Here is a 15579-nt window from a genome sequence, read left to right on the forward strand (position 1 = left end):
AGGATTACTATTGCTGTCAGCTTTGGTCAGAGAAGCTTCTCTTTGCAGTGGTCAGAGGTAACTGAATCAACATGCTAGGAATAAGTGAGTATCAGATGCTCAGCTGTAAACAGAGCATCTATAACATCCCCTAAAAGGCTCAGGGAGTATCACTATAGAAGGGGTGAAAGAATGTAAGAGTCAGAGGACGTTGGGGAGAAGTTGTGTGGAACGTGACTTAGGGCATGGTATGGTCTTTGCACTCTTAACTCATGGCATCTGTGATTTCCTGTATAAGATTTCACCAATTTGGGCTCATCAGTATCCTGTCATGGAATGAGGGGAACTCACGGGGTTATATGTAATTTCTGGTTGATGGGAGGGGAGACATTTTCTTCAGTGGTACAATCACTGGTCAGGTGCCCATGCTCCATTAAGCAAATCCTCACTCATGTTCCCGTAAGCAAACCTAACTAAACCTAACTAAGCACATTGGGTTACACACACACACACACACACACACACACACACACACACACACACACATGCGTTCACACATGTGAACACAATATACACAACATGGAAGTGTAAGTTCCTCCTTGGGAAGAGATCAGAGGAAGTTGGGAGGGGAATAAGAAAGTATAAAGGGGAAGCAAATTATGTTCTAAAGACAGGTACATATATGAAAATTTCATAATGAAACCCATTATTATGATAATTAATGTACCAATAATAAATCTATAAATAAATAATATTTCTAGAAATTTATTAGTTTCACCTAAGTTTCAAATATATTGACAAGTTTGTTATCATTCTTTTTTTTCACAACTGAGATTTTATTGATTGAGGAGCGTTGCACAGACATTTCAATTCTTAACACATGTGCTATAGTCAGAAAGTTTTCCAGTCCTACCTGGCCCCGCAGTCCCACATTTCTCTGGTCCCACCTAGTCCGCAGTCCCACAGCTGCTTATAAAATAATTACTCAGAGGCTTATATTAATTACCAGTTGCATGGCCTATGGCAGGCATCTTGCTAGCTAGCTCTTATATCTTAAATTAGCCCATTTCTATTAATCTATGTTTTGCCACATGTTCTGTGGCTTACCAGTCTACTGGCATGTTGTTCCTTCAGCAGCAGCTGGTGTCTTCTAGACTCCACCACTCTCTTTCCTGTCTCTCTCCTTGGATTTCCCGCCTGCCTCTAAGCTGCCTTGCCATAGGCCAAAGCAGCTTATTTTTTAACCAATGGGAACAACATATATTCACAGCATACAGAAAGACATCCCACAGCATTCCCCCTTTTCTATCTAATCAAAAAGGAAGGTTTTAGCTTTAATATAGTAAAATTATATATAACAAACAGTTGTCAAGCAAGAATTACAGTTGCAATATCTAGTCTATTTGTATTTGGCAAAATTAAAGGAAATATTTTATCCTATATTTGTGAGTTTAAGGTTTCATATCTAATTTATCTTTTATCATAACCAAGGAAAATTATAACTATCTAGTCTTTAACTACATCAAAGACCTCAGAAGGATATAATATTACCTAAGTAAACAGGAAATGCATTGTAAGCAACTTCCAAAATTCTGGAAATGACAGAGACAGCTGGCTGCCTGGACAGTCATCTACAGTTCCTCTGTAATGTTGGGGCATCAATCTTTAGCTAATAGGCCTAGAGTTTTTTTGTCAATAATGAGCTAGTCAATAATAAGTCTAAGCTAATGGCCGAGCAGTTTTAGTTAATATAAGCCTCTGTGGGTTTACTTGGGTCTGAGTGGCTGCAGGACTGGCAGGTGAGAGAGATTTGTCCCAACTGTCTGCCAGCTGGGACACAGAAAAACTTTCAGTTACACTGTGTCCTATAGAATATTTGGCAGTCTCCTCTGCAAAGCAAGAACCTGAAGAACCATTTTGCCTTGTAAATTTTAGTGGTCACCTTCCTATGGGCTTGCCTGTCTAGTTTATATAACATATTATCAGCAGTCCAGGCGAGAGCAGTTTCTTGCTCAAATGGCTATTTTTGTCAAGAAGATAAACTCCATATAGAGTATCTTCAATGCCTATCTTTTTCTTTGAAGTAAATCGGTGCTGCCAGGAGCACACATGTCTCACTGTCCAGAAAGTCTAAGTTTTTAAAACATTTTAAATGTCATATTTTGTAAGTCTTTGAAGTGTTTGAAGATTACCTACCTAATTGAAATATATCTATGTATACCTAAAAACTTAACTAACATGACTATAAGATAAGTGTGATTATCATAGATGACTATTAATCTGTTTTTAATTATATTTTATAATTTTAAATGAATTGCATAAACATAGTACCTTACACAAGAGTAGATATATACATACAGTATAACAAAATTTACTTTAAATTTGTAATAAACTAAAATCTATAGCAATGTAAAACATTTTAAACAAGTTGTTGCTCTTTAAATTTACATTTAATAATCTACCTTTTCATCCTATCATATCTATAATATCCTCTTTTTATTTTTAGAAAGAGATTGTATTTATAATCAACCCCTTTAAATAAAAATAAACACTTATAAAAAATATTTTGGGAACTTGGGTGTAGCATCTCATACTACTTTTTTGCTGGTTGGGGCACTGGTAATCTTGTGGGGATCCTGAGAAAATTAAGAATTATAGTTAAATCTTGACTGTAGTCTGTGAAGACAGATTGTCTCAGCCAGTTATTTTGAAGCTGATTTTGGATGTTGGATCATCTGGTCCATGGTGCCATCAGAGATCTTTCAGGGGATCTTGGCTGGTCAAACCATATTAGCTTGGAAGCAATCCACAGGTTCTCATCTGTGGAAACAAAAGCAGAACCTCTTTACCAAAGCAACATATCCTTAGACACAAATTTTGAAGTCAAGATACCTTTAAAATATATATTGCCTTAATTTAGTAGTCTTTACAATCAAATGTCTTTCTGCAGTTAAAAATCCCAAAGACAATATAATCCAGACTCAGTGTGTGATTTCCGTCTTTACGAGGCTTACTTTTTTATATTATTTTACTGTCTCTTTAAAGACTTTATTTTTTAAAACTTTTTTCTATATAACTGTCTATACACCCATTTCAGCTTTTTAATGTGGCAGAGGTAATTCGCCTCCAGCTCTGGGAGCCATGCTCTCCACTGACTCTGGGAGGCAGTGGGTCCATGTCAGAAACCTTTTTTTTTTTTTGTACTAGCAAAAGCTAAATCCACCATGCAGTGTGCTGCGTGGCTTGGAGGTGCCTCTGTGTACTGCAGCAGGAATCCACCATGCTGCAAATCAAGCCCGAATCCTGCAGCATCTCACAGCCTTCATGAGACATGAAGTAGGAAGCTGTTTTTGGCTCCATTTTAGAATCCGTTTTATTAAGTTTTCTCAGGTTTTATGTGGAAATTTGAGCCAACATGTTGGGCAGCCAAATGTAGTTGAAAGTTTTGTCTGGTCTCGCCCGCCCCCTCAGTCCTACAACCTCTTATAAAATAATCATGCAGAGGCTTAATATTATTTACAAACTTATGGTCATGGCCTATGGCTCAAGCTTTTTGCCAGCTAGTTATTAATCTGTATGTTGCCACGTGTTCCGTGGCTTTACCTGTGTGCCATTACATACTGGGATGGCAGGATTATGGTCTGCTCTGCCTCTTCTTTCTTTTCCTGTCTATCTGCTTGGATTTCTACCTGCCTCTAAGCTGCCTCGCCATAGGTCAATGCAGCTTTATTTATCAACCAATCAGAGCAACACATATTTACAGCATACAGAAAGACATCCCATGCAATGTGCCCAAACTCTGAAATCACATGCTGTGTTCATGTGCCCAGAATTCTGAAGAGCCATTTGTGTTTCTTTATGAACAATTCTTCCAGTGACATTCTAGCCTTAAACTGAAGACCTCACACAACAAGGTAAAACCTCAGAATCTTCATTTCCACTGATTCACAATTTTATATTATATACAGTACACACTCAAAAATTTCCATCTTTCACAGTGCATTATTACAACTGTTAGGCAAATGGACTGCCACTACCAGAGATGTTATGGTTCTGACTGAGCAGGGACCAAATAGTGGACTTTTAGGAAATGGTTCTACTAGAAACCTGAGACCAGACATATTCCAGACATAAATGCACAACTGAAACTCCAAATCTCGGTTTAGTATGCTTTGTATTGTAGGATATCAAACTAGCCCCCTCTGTGGAATGTCAGCTGACCCCGAGACTGACGCAGCCTCTTCTAATTCAGTACCCCACTGTCTTCTGTTGCACCAAAAAATAAATAACCAGCAAATGATTTCACCTCGTAAAAAAATCATTTACACTTAAAAAATGGGATGAGGTGGATCTCTCCCTCCCATTTAAGAATGTTTCTAGAGCTTCTTAAAAACTCGCATTTACAAGACAGTTGATCAAATATTCCTCTGGGTTGTACAAGAAGGGAGGCGGGGACACCGACAGACACGATGGATGGCTAGTCGGACTTGGCTTCTTCCCCTTCTGCTTCGGAGGCTGGACTCCGGCTCTCTGTCTCAACACTTCCACAGGCAGACCTGTGTCTGCTGGTCAGCCACTGGGGCCTGCTTGTCCCTTGCTCCCCTCTTCCCTTTCGTTTGCACTTTTTGTGTCTGGTGATGTATCGCCATCAGACTCGGCCTTTTCTGGCTTCGGGCCCTCCTTCAGGTCTCCTCGTGGGCTTGCCTGACAGCCTGGCAGGGCGGCCTTGGGCTCCACCTTCGCTGCCTGTCTGTGCTGTGCTAACCTTCCTCTTGGCCGTTCTGGCAGCGCTAGGTGGAGGCACATGTGATGCCGAGCCTGCCATAGAGCTGTGCTGTAAGCTGTCACCATATTGACTGCAGCGACCCGTCACGGGGCCCGTGGGAGCTGTTCATCATGTTCTTATGACCTGTTTATTTTCTCCAGATTGATACTTATGTTCTTCTTCATTTTTTTTTTTTTTTTTGGTTTTTCGAGACAGGGTTTCTCTGTGTAGCTTTGCGCCTTTCCTGGAACTCACTCAGTAGCTCAGGCTGGCCTCGAACTCACAGAGATCCTCCTGGCTCTGCCTCCCGAGTGCTGGGATTAAAGGCGTGAGCCACCACCACCCGGCTTCTTCTTTATTTTTAACCAAAACGTTTATGTGTGTCTTTTTAAAAAGAACAATTTTACTGAGAATCTCCCAATTTTATTTTTAAATTTTTACTATTTTAGTATGTATGTATGTGTGTATGTATGTATGTATGCATGTATATATGTGGGTGGCTGGCACATATGTGGCACCCATGCACAGGGAGGTCAGAAGAAAACCTGTCGGAGTTGTCTCTGTTGTATTTATGAAGTTGTCAGTTGTCCCGTGAGTTCTTTTGCTTACCATTTTAAGTTAAATTGGCTTAAAATAGTATATGTGTTCTTTATTTGTGTTTATCACTGTTATTACAAACTGCTAACTTATAGAATTGGTTCATCAATTTCCAGATTTCTGTTATAAGTAAGAATAGATTTTGTTTTTGGTCGTAGTCCCGGGCATTGCACCACTGAACTGTACTCAGGGAGGAAAGTTCTATCGCGAGTGCTCTTTGTATGTTCCACAGGACTGCTGTGTAAATGGACGCCTTTGTTCTTCCTTTCTTCCTAATGTAGCTCAGCCACAGACTCTCCGTGAAGCACATGGCCTTCAGTACTTTCTTTTCTTTTGTCCTTTCTGTTTATTAGTTTGTTTGAGATGAGGTCTGTGTAGCCCAACTGTCCTGGAACTCACCGGGTAGCTCAGAATGGCCCTTGAACTCATCGCTTCTGTCTCAGCCTCCAGAATTCTGGAAATGCAACTAGGAGCCGCCACATCCAGGTCCCGCAGTTGTTTTATGGTCAGGCTGATGGATCATTTGTAACTTAGTATTTGGCCAGTGATTCAAAGGGACACTTGTATACATAATTTACACCATGAGTGCCTGCTCTCTGGGAGCTCTGAGTTGCACATCTGTTTTGTTCTACCCATTCATTCTCTACTTAGGCTCCTACTTTTGCATGCTACTGTTTGGAAACTATCCCCAGCCAGAAACCAGCACGGAGGGGAGACTGGCTCATCTCTTTCCCTTCTCTACACAGGACACAGTTCTGCCCAGTGCCCGTGGACACTCATTGCCTGCATTTTGTCAGTGCATGAATGTTCACAGTGATTTCACTGGAGCTGGAAATGACATGAGGCTCCTTGTCAGGGGAATGAATTTTGTTTCACAAAATGTCCATTTAGAAAAATATCACTAAAATTCCGGACACACTTAAAGAGACCTTTGTAAGATGAAATTTTAACTTTTATTGTTGTGTGTGTGCAGGCGCCCATGTGCCGTGACACCTGTGTGGAAGGTGGCAGACAACTGTCAGGAGTCAGTCCTCTCCTTCCACCGTGGGTTCCGGGAACTGAACTCAGGTCACTAGCCTTGTGTGGCGAGCACTTCTACCCACTCAGCCATCTGCTCTGGAGATGTTTGAAGGCTGAGTTAACACTGAGTGTTACATGGTAAAAACCGAGCATTAGGTATAAAAAATGAGTTTGTGTATAAAAGGTTACTTTAAAGTTGATTTGAAAGCCACCAAGGAAAAGAAGGTCAAAGGCAAAAATAATACTGGAAGATCCAAAAGATACAAAGTTATTTAGTCAGATTTATTAACTTAGTCATTTGACTGCTCAGTGCTAGAGATATGCATAAAATAATCTTTCTCTTCAAGAAATACGAGGAACATGTAGAAATTACATTCAAATAAACAATTAAAAAGTCAATATATAGTGGATTCCAGTGAAGGGACAGTCTACAAAACATCTGATCAGTACGTGTGTGTGTGTGTGTGTGTGTGTGTGTGTGTGTGTGTGTGTGTCCATGTGTGTCCTCCTGCTTATGTGTATATGTGCATGCGTAAGCCAGCTCAGGTTCCATAGACCCCATCCACCTTGCTGTTTGTTTGCTTGTTTTTCTTTGCTGAGATGGGGTCTCCCAGTGGCTAGAACATCCTGCATATACGAGGCTGGCTGACCAGTGAGCCAGGGGGACCTTCTAGTTTCTACTTCCTCAGCGTACCTGGCTTATTTTTGCATGGTTTCTGGGGACTGAACTCAAATCTTTGTGGATGCCAGGCAAGCATTTTACATGCTGGGCTGTCTCTCTAGCCCCTGATCTTCAGTGCTCTTTGGGAATGTCAACACTGTTAAAAATAAGAAAAGTCTGGAAACTGCCATAGTAGGGAAGAGCTTAAGGAAGCATGATAACTGAATAGATTGTTATATCTCAGTGAGGCTAAAAGAACATTTGTTTAAAATGAAGGATGTCTGAATAAAGTATAAAATTTAGTTATGATAGTCATGACTGTAACAAATAAACCACAATCGTGTAAGATGTAACCAATAGGAGAGCATAGGTATGGCGATATACGAGAGCTGTCAGTATCATCCTCTCCATTTCTCTTAAAATCTGATGATGCTCTAAAAGACAGTCTTAAGAAGGAAAAATGAAAATACAGTGATACTGATAAAATCCAAGGAGTGACTTCAGTAACAAACATCCCAGGAGCGTTTGAGTAATGTGAGTAACAGGGCTGCTGCAAGTCTTACAAACACCATTTAAACTTGTGTTTCAGCATGGATAGCGATGGGTCAATGACAATAGACTGGGATGAATGGAGAGACTACTTTTTCCTCCACCCTGCAAAAAATGTCAATGAAATCATTCGTTTCTGGAAGCATTCTACTGTAAGGTTACTCTGCATTTTACTGTTTTTATTTTTCTTTAACTGTTATAGTTGTAAATATCATTACATAGTTCCCGTTATAGTTTTAGTCTCAATGGCTAAAGGTGTGTTATTTACTTTTAACAATATTCTTATTTAGTAAGGAGTGTTAGTATTTTATGTGCAAACATAGAAACCACAATTTGCTTGTTAAAACCTACGTCTTAATAGGTACCTACTAAAAAAATCTGTTCTGTGTTAAAAATAGTGTTGTTATATGTAGTTGCATTGTCCTAGAAAAGTGAAAAATATGTGTTTCCTTTTTACACAGATAATCACATGCTTGAGTGGGTCTTTTGGCACTGGGAATATAAAATTATATATTAAGATTTCAGAATTTAGAGTAAAAAAGGAAGGAATGTACAAGTTATCTGCTCTTTTAAGTTTCATAAGCCCCCTGACCTGACGTTGTAAGGAGTAAAGGAAATTCTGTACTGGAAGTCTTTCAAGTCCTTTAGATGCAAGGTGGGGGAGTTAAAATGCTGCACCCACAACACTCAGATCTCATCACTGTTCCCTCTTCTCTCCATAGACAGTCCAGAAGAAAAAGAGACCATTAGCTCTGGAGTCAGAGTATGCACGTTTGAACCCACACCTCACACCCACTCTCTGTGTCTCTGTTCCTCAGTCTCCCATGAGATAGTAGAGATAGGTGTATGAGTTTTCAGAGTTCAATTAGTGCATTAGTCAATGTGTTTAAAACAATCTAAGAAAACATGTTTTCAATAAACACTTGTTAGGTTAGCCACTTGGTTTCATCTGTGTTCCTGAATGTTTGAACATGTAAGGAACATGTAACATCATTTCTCATCTGGTTTTGATTTCTATAGTATTTTGATAACACATCTGATTTCTTACTTTTTGACCAGCCATTCCATGTTCACTTAATTTATCTCCTATAACTACTACTCAGGATGTATTATTACATTTTTCTTTTATTGGGAATAGATTTTTTTATACAATATATTCTGACTACAGTTTCCATTCCCCCAGTGGAATGGGGGAGAGTAATGATGGAGACATCTTGATGGGGGCTGCATTTCAGGGTCAGGGAGAAGCCTGGTGCCAGGGAAACACCCACAAGGATGACCCCCGCTAAGACTCCTAGCAATAGTGGAGAGGGTGCCTGAACTGGCCTTCTCCTGTAATCAGATTGGTGACTACCCTAATTGTCATCAGAAATACACTATTCAGTGACTGAGGGAAGCAGATGCAGAGAGCTACAGCCAAGCACTGGGCTGAGCTCCAAGAGTCCTCCTGAAGAAAGGGAGGAGGGATTGTATGAGCCAGGGGGGTCAAGGTGATGACAGAGGAACCCACAGTTGACCTGAGCTGGTGGGAGCACCTGGACCCTGGATCAACAAACAGTTAGGGAGCTTGTATGAGACTGACCTAGGCCCTCTGCATGTGTGTGTGTGTGTGTGTGTGTGTGTGTGTGTGTGTGTGTGTGTGTGACAGTTGTGTAGCTTGCTGTGTTTGTAAGGCTCCTAGCAGTGAGATCAGGACCTGTCCCTGGTGCTTAGCTGGCTTTTGGGAACCTGTTCCCCATGCTGGATTACTTTGCCCAGCCTTTATGCAGCAGGAGGAGCTCGGTCCTACCTCAACTTGATGTGCCATGCTTCGTTCAAGACTGTGGGAGGCCTGCCCCTTTCTGAATGGAGATGGAGGAGTGGATAGGGAGTGGGGTAGACAGGAGTGGGTGTGTGTGTGTGAGGGAACTGGAGGAGAGGAGGGAGGGAAACTGTTGAAAGTGTGTGTGTGTGTGTGTGCGCGTTCGTGCGTGCGTGCATGTGTGTGTGTGTGTGTGTGAACGAGTTGTGTAAAAGACTTGCTGCTATGTAGAGGAGCAATGTGAAGAGATGTGGAGGGAGTGTGTGAGTGTGTATTAGATTGTGGGGGAGGTGTGCAGAGGGAGCTGAGGAGAGGGGATGAGTAGCTAGGCAGGGGAGAGAGCTAGAGAGATTTTCAGAGAGGATTTTTTAAGATGAAGTAAAAGAGAAAGTTACTATCAGAAAGAGAAAGTTACTATCCTTATTTTTTCCCCTCAGATAGAAAAAGTCTAGCCCTCACAACATTCATGGAATTTTTTGCATACCCTGGTGCTGACTGGAGGCTGGACCTCCCAGTTAGCACTACTAGACATCAGCATAAACACACAATAAGTAATAACCAGGGCACTGTCTCCACTAGAGCCCAGCAACTCTACCACAGTAGACCCCGAGAAATGCAACATAGCTGAAGCACAAGACAAGGACTTCAAAATAACCTTTATGAAGATGTTAGAGGTCCTTTAAAAGGATGTGAATACATCCATTAATAAATCTATGAAAACACAAACTGTAATAAAATGAAGAACATAGTTCAAGACTTGCAAGTAAAAATGGAATCAATAAAGAAAACCCAAACTGAGGGATAAATGGAAAAAAAAATGTAGGAACTCAAATGGAAACCCCAGAGGCAAGCCTCACCAACAGAATGTAATTGGAAGAGAATCTCAGGCATTGAAGACATGACAGAAGAAATGGATATGTTAGTCAAAGAAAACGTTAAATCTAAAACATGCAGGAACTCTGGGACACTATGAACAGAACAAGTCTAAGGATTAAGGGAATAAAGGAAGGAAAAGAAACACAGGTCAGAGGCACAGAAAATATCTTCAACAAAATGATAGAAGAAAATGTCTCTAACCTAAGGAAGGAGTACCTATCGAGGCACAAGAAGCCTACAGAATAGTAAGCAGATTGGACCAGAAAATCAATTCCTCACAGCACATGATAATCAAAACGCTAAAGGTACAGAAAAAAATATTAAAAGCTGCAAGAGAAGAAGACCAAATAACAGGTAAAGGCAGAAAAACACCTGACTTCTCAAAGGAAACTCGAAGCTAGAAGGGCCTGAACAGATGTTCTCCAAACTCTAGGAGACCACAGATGCCAGACCTGAATACTATGCCCAGCAAAACTTTCAAGAACAATATGGAGAAAGAAAGAAATTCCATGATAAAACCAAACTCAAGAAGTATCTATCTACAAATCCAGCCCTACAGAAAGTGCTAGAAGAAAAATTTCAACCTGAAGAGGTTAACCACACCCAAGAAAACACAAGGGATAAATAATATCAGAACAACAAATCAAAAAAGAAGAGGAAAAAAACCCACATCTGTGGGGGCCCACAGAGACTCTGAGGTCATGACACTTGAATTCAAATTTGGGCTTTGAGGCTTCTAAGTTACATTAACTATAAAGAATTCTTTTCTTCCATTTTAAATTTGTAATTTTTATTTTTAAAGTACTATTTTATTTTTATTAGTTCTTTGAGATTTTGTGCAATGTGTCTTGATCATATTTATCCCTTACCCAACTCCTCCCAGGTCCACTCTACTTTCCCTGCCTACTCAACTTTGTCTCTACTTTCTTAACCCATCAAGTCCAATCTGTGCGTTCAGTGTTTTTGTAGGGTTTTCTCTGGGCACTTGTATTTGCTGCCTTTGTTGCTGTAGTATTGCTCTGTATTGTAGTTGATTGTATCTTTTTTCTATGTCTCCTGTTATAGAGACAATAATAACAGAGCTCTGTAAAAGCTAGAGGCAGAAACCACCTTCCCCATGACTGTGTCACTAATGCAAAACCCAGAGCCTGGCATCTTGACGTTTGCTTCAACAATGTCAATTGAGCACCCTTGTCTTCAGGAGCTGAGATCTAGGTTTCCAGCAGTACACAGGGAGACTAGGTTGCTGGCCTCATCGGGCTTACTTTGTACAAGAGTAGCTAACAATAAACAGAGTAAACTAATCAGTCAAGATTGTGCATTATTAGACAGGAAGCGACTGAGTCAAGAAGAAACTTTTGTGGGCAGAGGGAAAACAAATTTGAGAAGGTTCCTGAAAGGGCATTAACAGAATGAAGAAATCAAAGAGGGAAGCTAGGAAGAGCAGCCGCTTACCTATCTCATCGACAGTAACAGAATCCAAGTCTAGTTTGGAGCTCGTCACTGAAACGCGATGCTTCAACACTTAAAACATACTCCTCAGGAAATAAATTATGGTTGCTAAAGGTAAAATTACTAAATATAAACTCATTGTAATACACATTTTTAAAGAGAAAATCGGTCAACAGAAGGTCACTGAGTAAGTCAGAGTGTGTAAGTTGCTATTCTTGCCTCCTGACTTTGACTCATATGTATGAATTTGGAATAAAGTGTGGAAATTTATTCAGTATTTATTCCTCACCTAGTATGTAGCAGACACGGTGTGAGTGGCGTGTTCCCTGCTCTCAGGTTTACATTGTTTTCGTGGAAGAGTTTATTTAAATGGTTTGAGAATTATTTTAAATTAATAGCTAATTTAATGAAAATTTTATTTTAAATCTGTATGTGAAGGTGTTATACCAAGTAATTTGAGTATAAGCACCGAGTACTAAGCAAATTGTCAATCTTCAGTATAGGAGGTGATTTGAAAAAGAAATGTTGAAGTTTTTGCTCTGTGTGAAAAGTTTTTCTTGATCTTTGTAGAAAGTTATGCTTTGATTTCTCAAGTGTTTCCACTTCAGTGTCTAATTCTTCTTTTTCACTTCTCAGATAGTTGATATAGGGGAGAGCATAAGTATTCCCGATGAGTTTACAGAACAGGAGAAGAAGTCCGGGGAATGGTGGAAGCGCTTAGTGGCCGCAGGAATAGCGAGTGCGATCGCGCGGACGTGCACGGCGCCTTTGGACCGCTTGAAAGTCCTGATGCAGGTACTTGGCGTGCCTTGAAGGGACATGGAGAGTCCTCGATCATTAAAATGTTACTTTTCAATGTCTGGCAGATGTCAAAGTACCTCTCATTGAGATTTTATGCTTTCTTGGAAATGTAAATGATTTTCTCTTTACTATCAAAATATTCCGCCCTTTTCTTCAAGAGGCTTCTATGGTGTTGGGAATGATCAATCTTGAATGTCAGTTTCACTGGACTAGGCTGAGCTTAGCAGATGAACAAAGCACTTGCCTGAGGGGTCTATCAGGGCATTTGCTGGAGGATTAACTAAGGGAGAGGAATCACCCTGAAGGCGGGCAGCACTCTGGCTGAGGCTGGGCCTCAGGGAAGAAGAAAAGGAAACGGGGAGCTAGCTGGCCAGGCCGACATTCACTCTCTCTGCTCCTTGCCACATGGGGGGAACTCCATTGCCTGGCTCCGTGAAAGAAATCTCTAAAGACAGACGTGAGGCCAAAGGAGCCCGTCCCTGTATGCGGCTTGCTTCCTCACAGTGTGAAAACGAGGCCCCATACAATACTCACAGGAATTTTACCTTCAAATAACAACAGAACTCCTCTATTAGACTGGTTTTCAGAAGCATAACTAGTCTACCCAATAATTATTAAAATTCATAATTACAATTCAATACTTGCTAAATACTTTTGCTGTAAGAATATAAAATTCAAGAAACAATATAGTGAATTTAAATAGGTAATTAAAATGATATGTCTGGGTGTTTTATTGTCCTTTGTTGTTTTGGTGATATTGGTAACCTTTGGTGATGAATTATGGGTAGTTATTATAGTATACTATGATAATTATGTAAAATTGTAATGTTACCTAATTAAGAACTTCGTAATTTGTCTGTAATTGTTCATCATTCTCTCAAAATCTGTGACTCTGCTTAAATATTAAATTTATATGTCATTTTTAGAATATATATTGTGTTAGAAGGATATTATTTTGGATTAAGGGAGCTTTATTTATTTATTCCAGACCTGTTTAGCAGAGTATGTTATGTATTAGGTCTTTATTTATTTATTTATTTATTTATTTATTTTTTGTTGTTTTTTTCGAGACAGGATTTCTCTGTGTAGCTTTGGCACCTTTCCTGGAACTCACTCTGTAGCCCAGGCTGGCCTTGAACTCACAGAGATCCTCCTGCCTCTGCCTCCTGAGTGCTGGGATTAAAGGTGTTACACCACTGCTGCCTGGCCTGTATTAGCTCTTTAAGGGGCATTAGGTACTGTACCAAGTCACACACACTTTTTAACATTAGAGGAACTATAATACATCAGGGAAATAGATAATTAGATAATAAATATTGAAATGCCATTATATAACTGGACAGAAAACACACTAGTACCATGGGAATACCAAGAGGGAATAGATACTATTTTATTTCTTCTTCTTCTGTCTCATGTAGCTATATAATAATACCTTGGTTAATTTATCCAATGGAAATAAAGGCTTTAGTTTAATCATCTAAAATATGGGGAATATAGTTTAGTTATGGTAATAGGGCAACTAACCCATTACCCTTCTATGTGTTTGATTCCATGTGTAACCCATATTCTATTCAGCCAGGAAGCTAAATTTGGACAATTGTTAGGAAAGACAGAGTTGAAAATGTTCTGTTACATGTTAAAGTAGAAAACCAAGTTTTCCCATTACCTGGGCCTCCAATAAAAAATTTTAAAATTACATATAAAAGAAATAATAAGGACATTTGTGGTGATATTTTATGTATGTTAATAAATAAAGTTTGCCTGTCGATCAGAGGAAATAGCAAGCCATTAATACAAAAGTCAGGCAGTGGTAGCACACACCTTTGATCTGATCACTTGGCAGGCAGGGTCTCTGTGTGTTCAAGGCCACACTAGGGAACAGAGCCAAGTGTGGTGACACACGCCTTTCATCCCAGTGCCAACCATAGAGACCTGGAGGTCTGTACAGACAGGCAGTGACAAGGAAGTGAGGTAGCTGGGCTAAGAGCCAATGAGAGGGCAGAACAGCAAGGCAAGAAAGGCATGGATAGACAGGAAGTAGCTTGTGTTTTGGAAGCTACAGAGCTGGTGAGGTAAGGTGCTTGGTGGCTCTCACTATTTCCCTGATCTCTAAGGCTTTCACCCCTATATTTGGCTACGTGTTCTTTATTTAATAAGACCGCTTAGAAATTCAGCTACAGACATTTACAGTGCTACACAGAGGAGACATGGTTGAGAGGTAGCAGACATGGAAATGGGGCCAAGAGGGAAAATTAAGAAGAAAGATAGCTTATGTCTTATTCCATGTTAGGTGCTAGAAATGCAAAGATGAACAAGCATAGTTCTTATTGTCCAGAACATTACAGATATATAAATCTGTGATGGTGATATGATATTGAAAAGAGTAATTGTTACTTTAGAGGTTTTGCTTCACACAATCTGGGAAAGAACATTGTAGGTACACCAAGGTAGAGATGATTAGATCTCTAAAGGCTACACATACGTCATTGGATTAGGGAGAGTGAAAAAGCATGCAGCAACATCTGCAGTGAAACAGTGTTTGCTGGACATGATGGGGCTGCTGCACAGTGCATTCACAGCAGCTGCAACCACATGCACAAGACCTGTATGAGATCAAGCCAGCTAAAACCACAGCACGGGCAGGGGAGGCTCCTTCATGAAGTCCTGTCTCTGAGGAGCAGTTGGCAATTGATGGCTGCTGAGAGAGGAAGTTTCATCCCCAAGGATGTGGCCCCTGAGAGGCTGTGCTCCAGGAGATGGTCCTAGACCCATGCACATCCTTGAGCATCAAGTGCACACAGTGGATTAAAAAGCACATGAAGTTGAGAGGGAAAAGTGATGGAAGGGATGGGGAGGAAATGGAGGGGATGAAATGGGGGTAGACATTTGATCAAAACACATTATATATGTATGAAATTATTAAACAAAGAAATCTCAAATTAAAAATATGGAGCAAATGTGGGGTAATGGAAAGAATGAAAAAAGGAAAGAACTAAAGCAGATAGAGTAGGAAAAGGATGTGAAAAAGGAAAGGAAAATGCAGAAAAATAGAGAATATGGAGGGAAAGTAGATAAGAA

General features: G+C 40.2%; 1 protein-coding gene across 2 annotated transcripts in view; it reads left to right on the forward strand.

Annotated features, from left to right (window-relative positions):
• LOC131913472 (mitochondrial adenyl nucleotide antiporter SLC25A24-like) overlaps positions 1-15579 on the forward strand; it is a 51778-nt gene that overhangs the window by 23134 nt on the left and 13065 nt on the right. For both annotated transcript variants that reach the window (XM_059266116.1, XM_059266117.1), the window contains exons 4-5: positions 7612-7723; positions 12337-12495. In XM_059266116.1, the coding sequence (XP_059122099.1) occupies positions 7612-7723; positions 12337-12495 (271 nt within the window). The remainder of the gene's footprint in view (positions 1-7611; positions 7724-12336; positions 12496-15579) is intronic.

Source organism: Peromyscus eremicus, chromosome 6 (genome assembly GCF_949786415.1).
Source record: "Peromyscus eremicus chromosome 6, PerEre_H2_v1, whole genome shotgun sequence".
Classification (NCBI taxonomy): Eukaryota; Metazoa; Chordata; class Mammalia; order Rodentia; family Cricetidae; genus Peromyscus; species Peromyscus eremicus.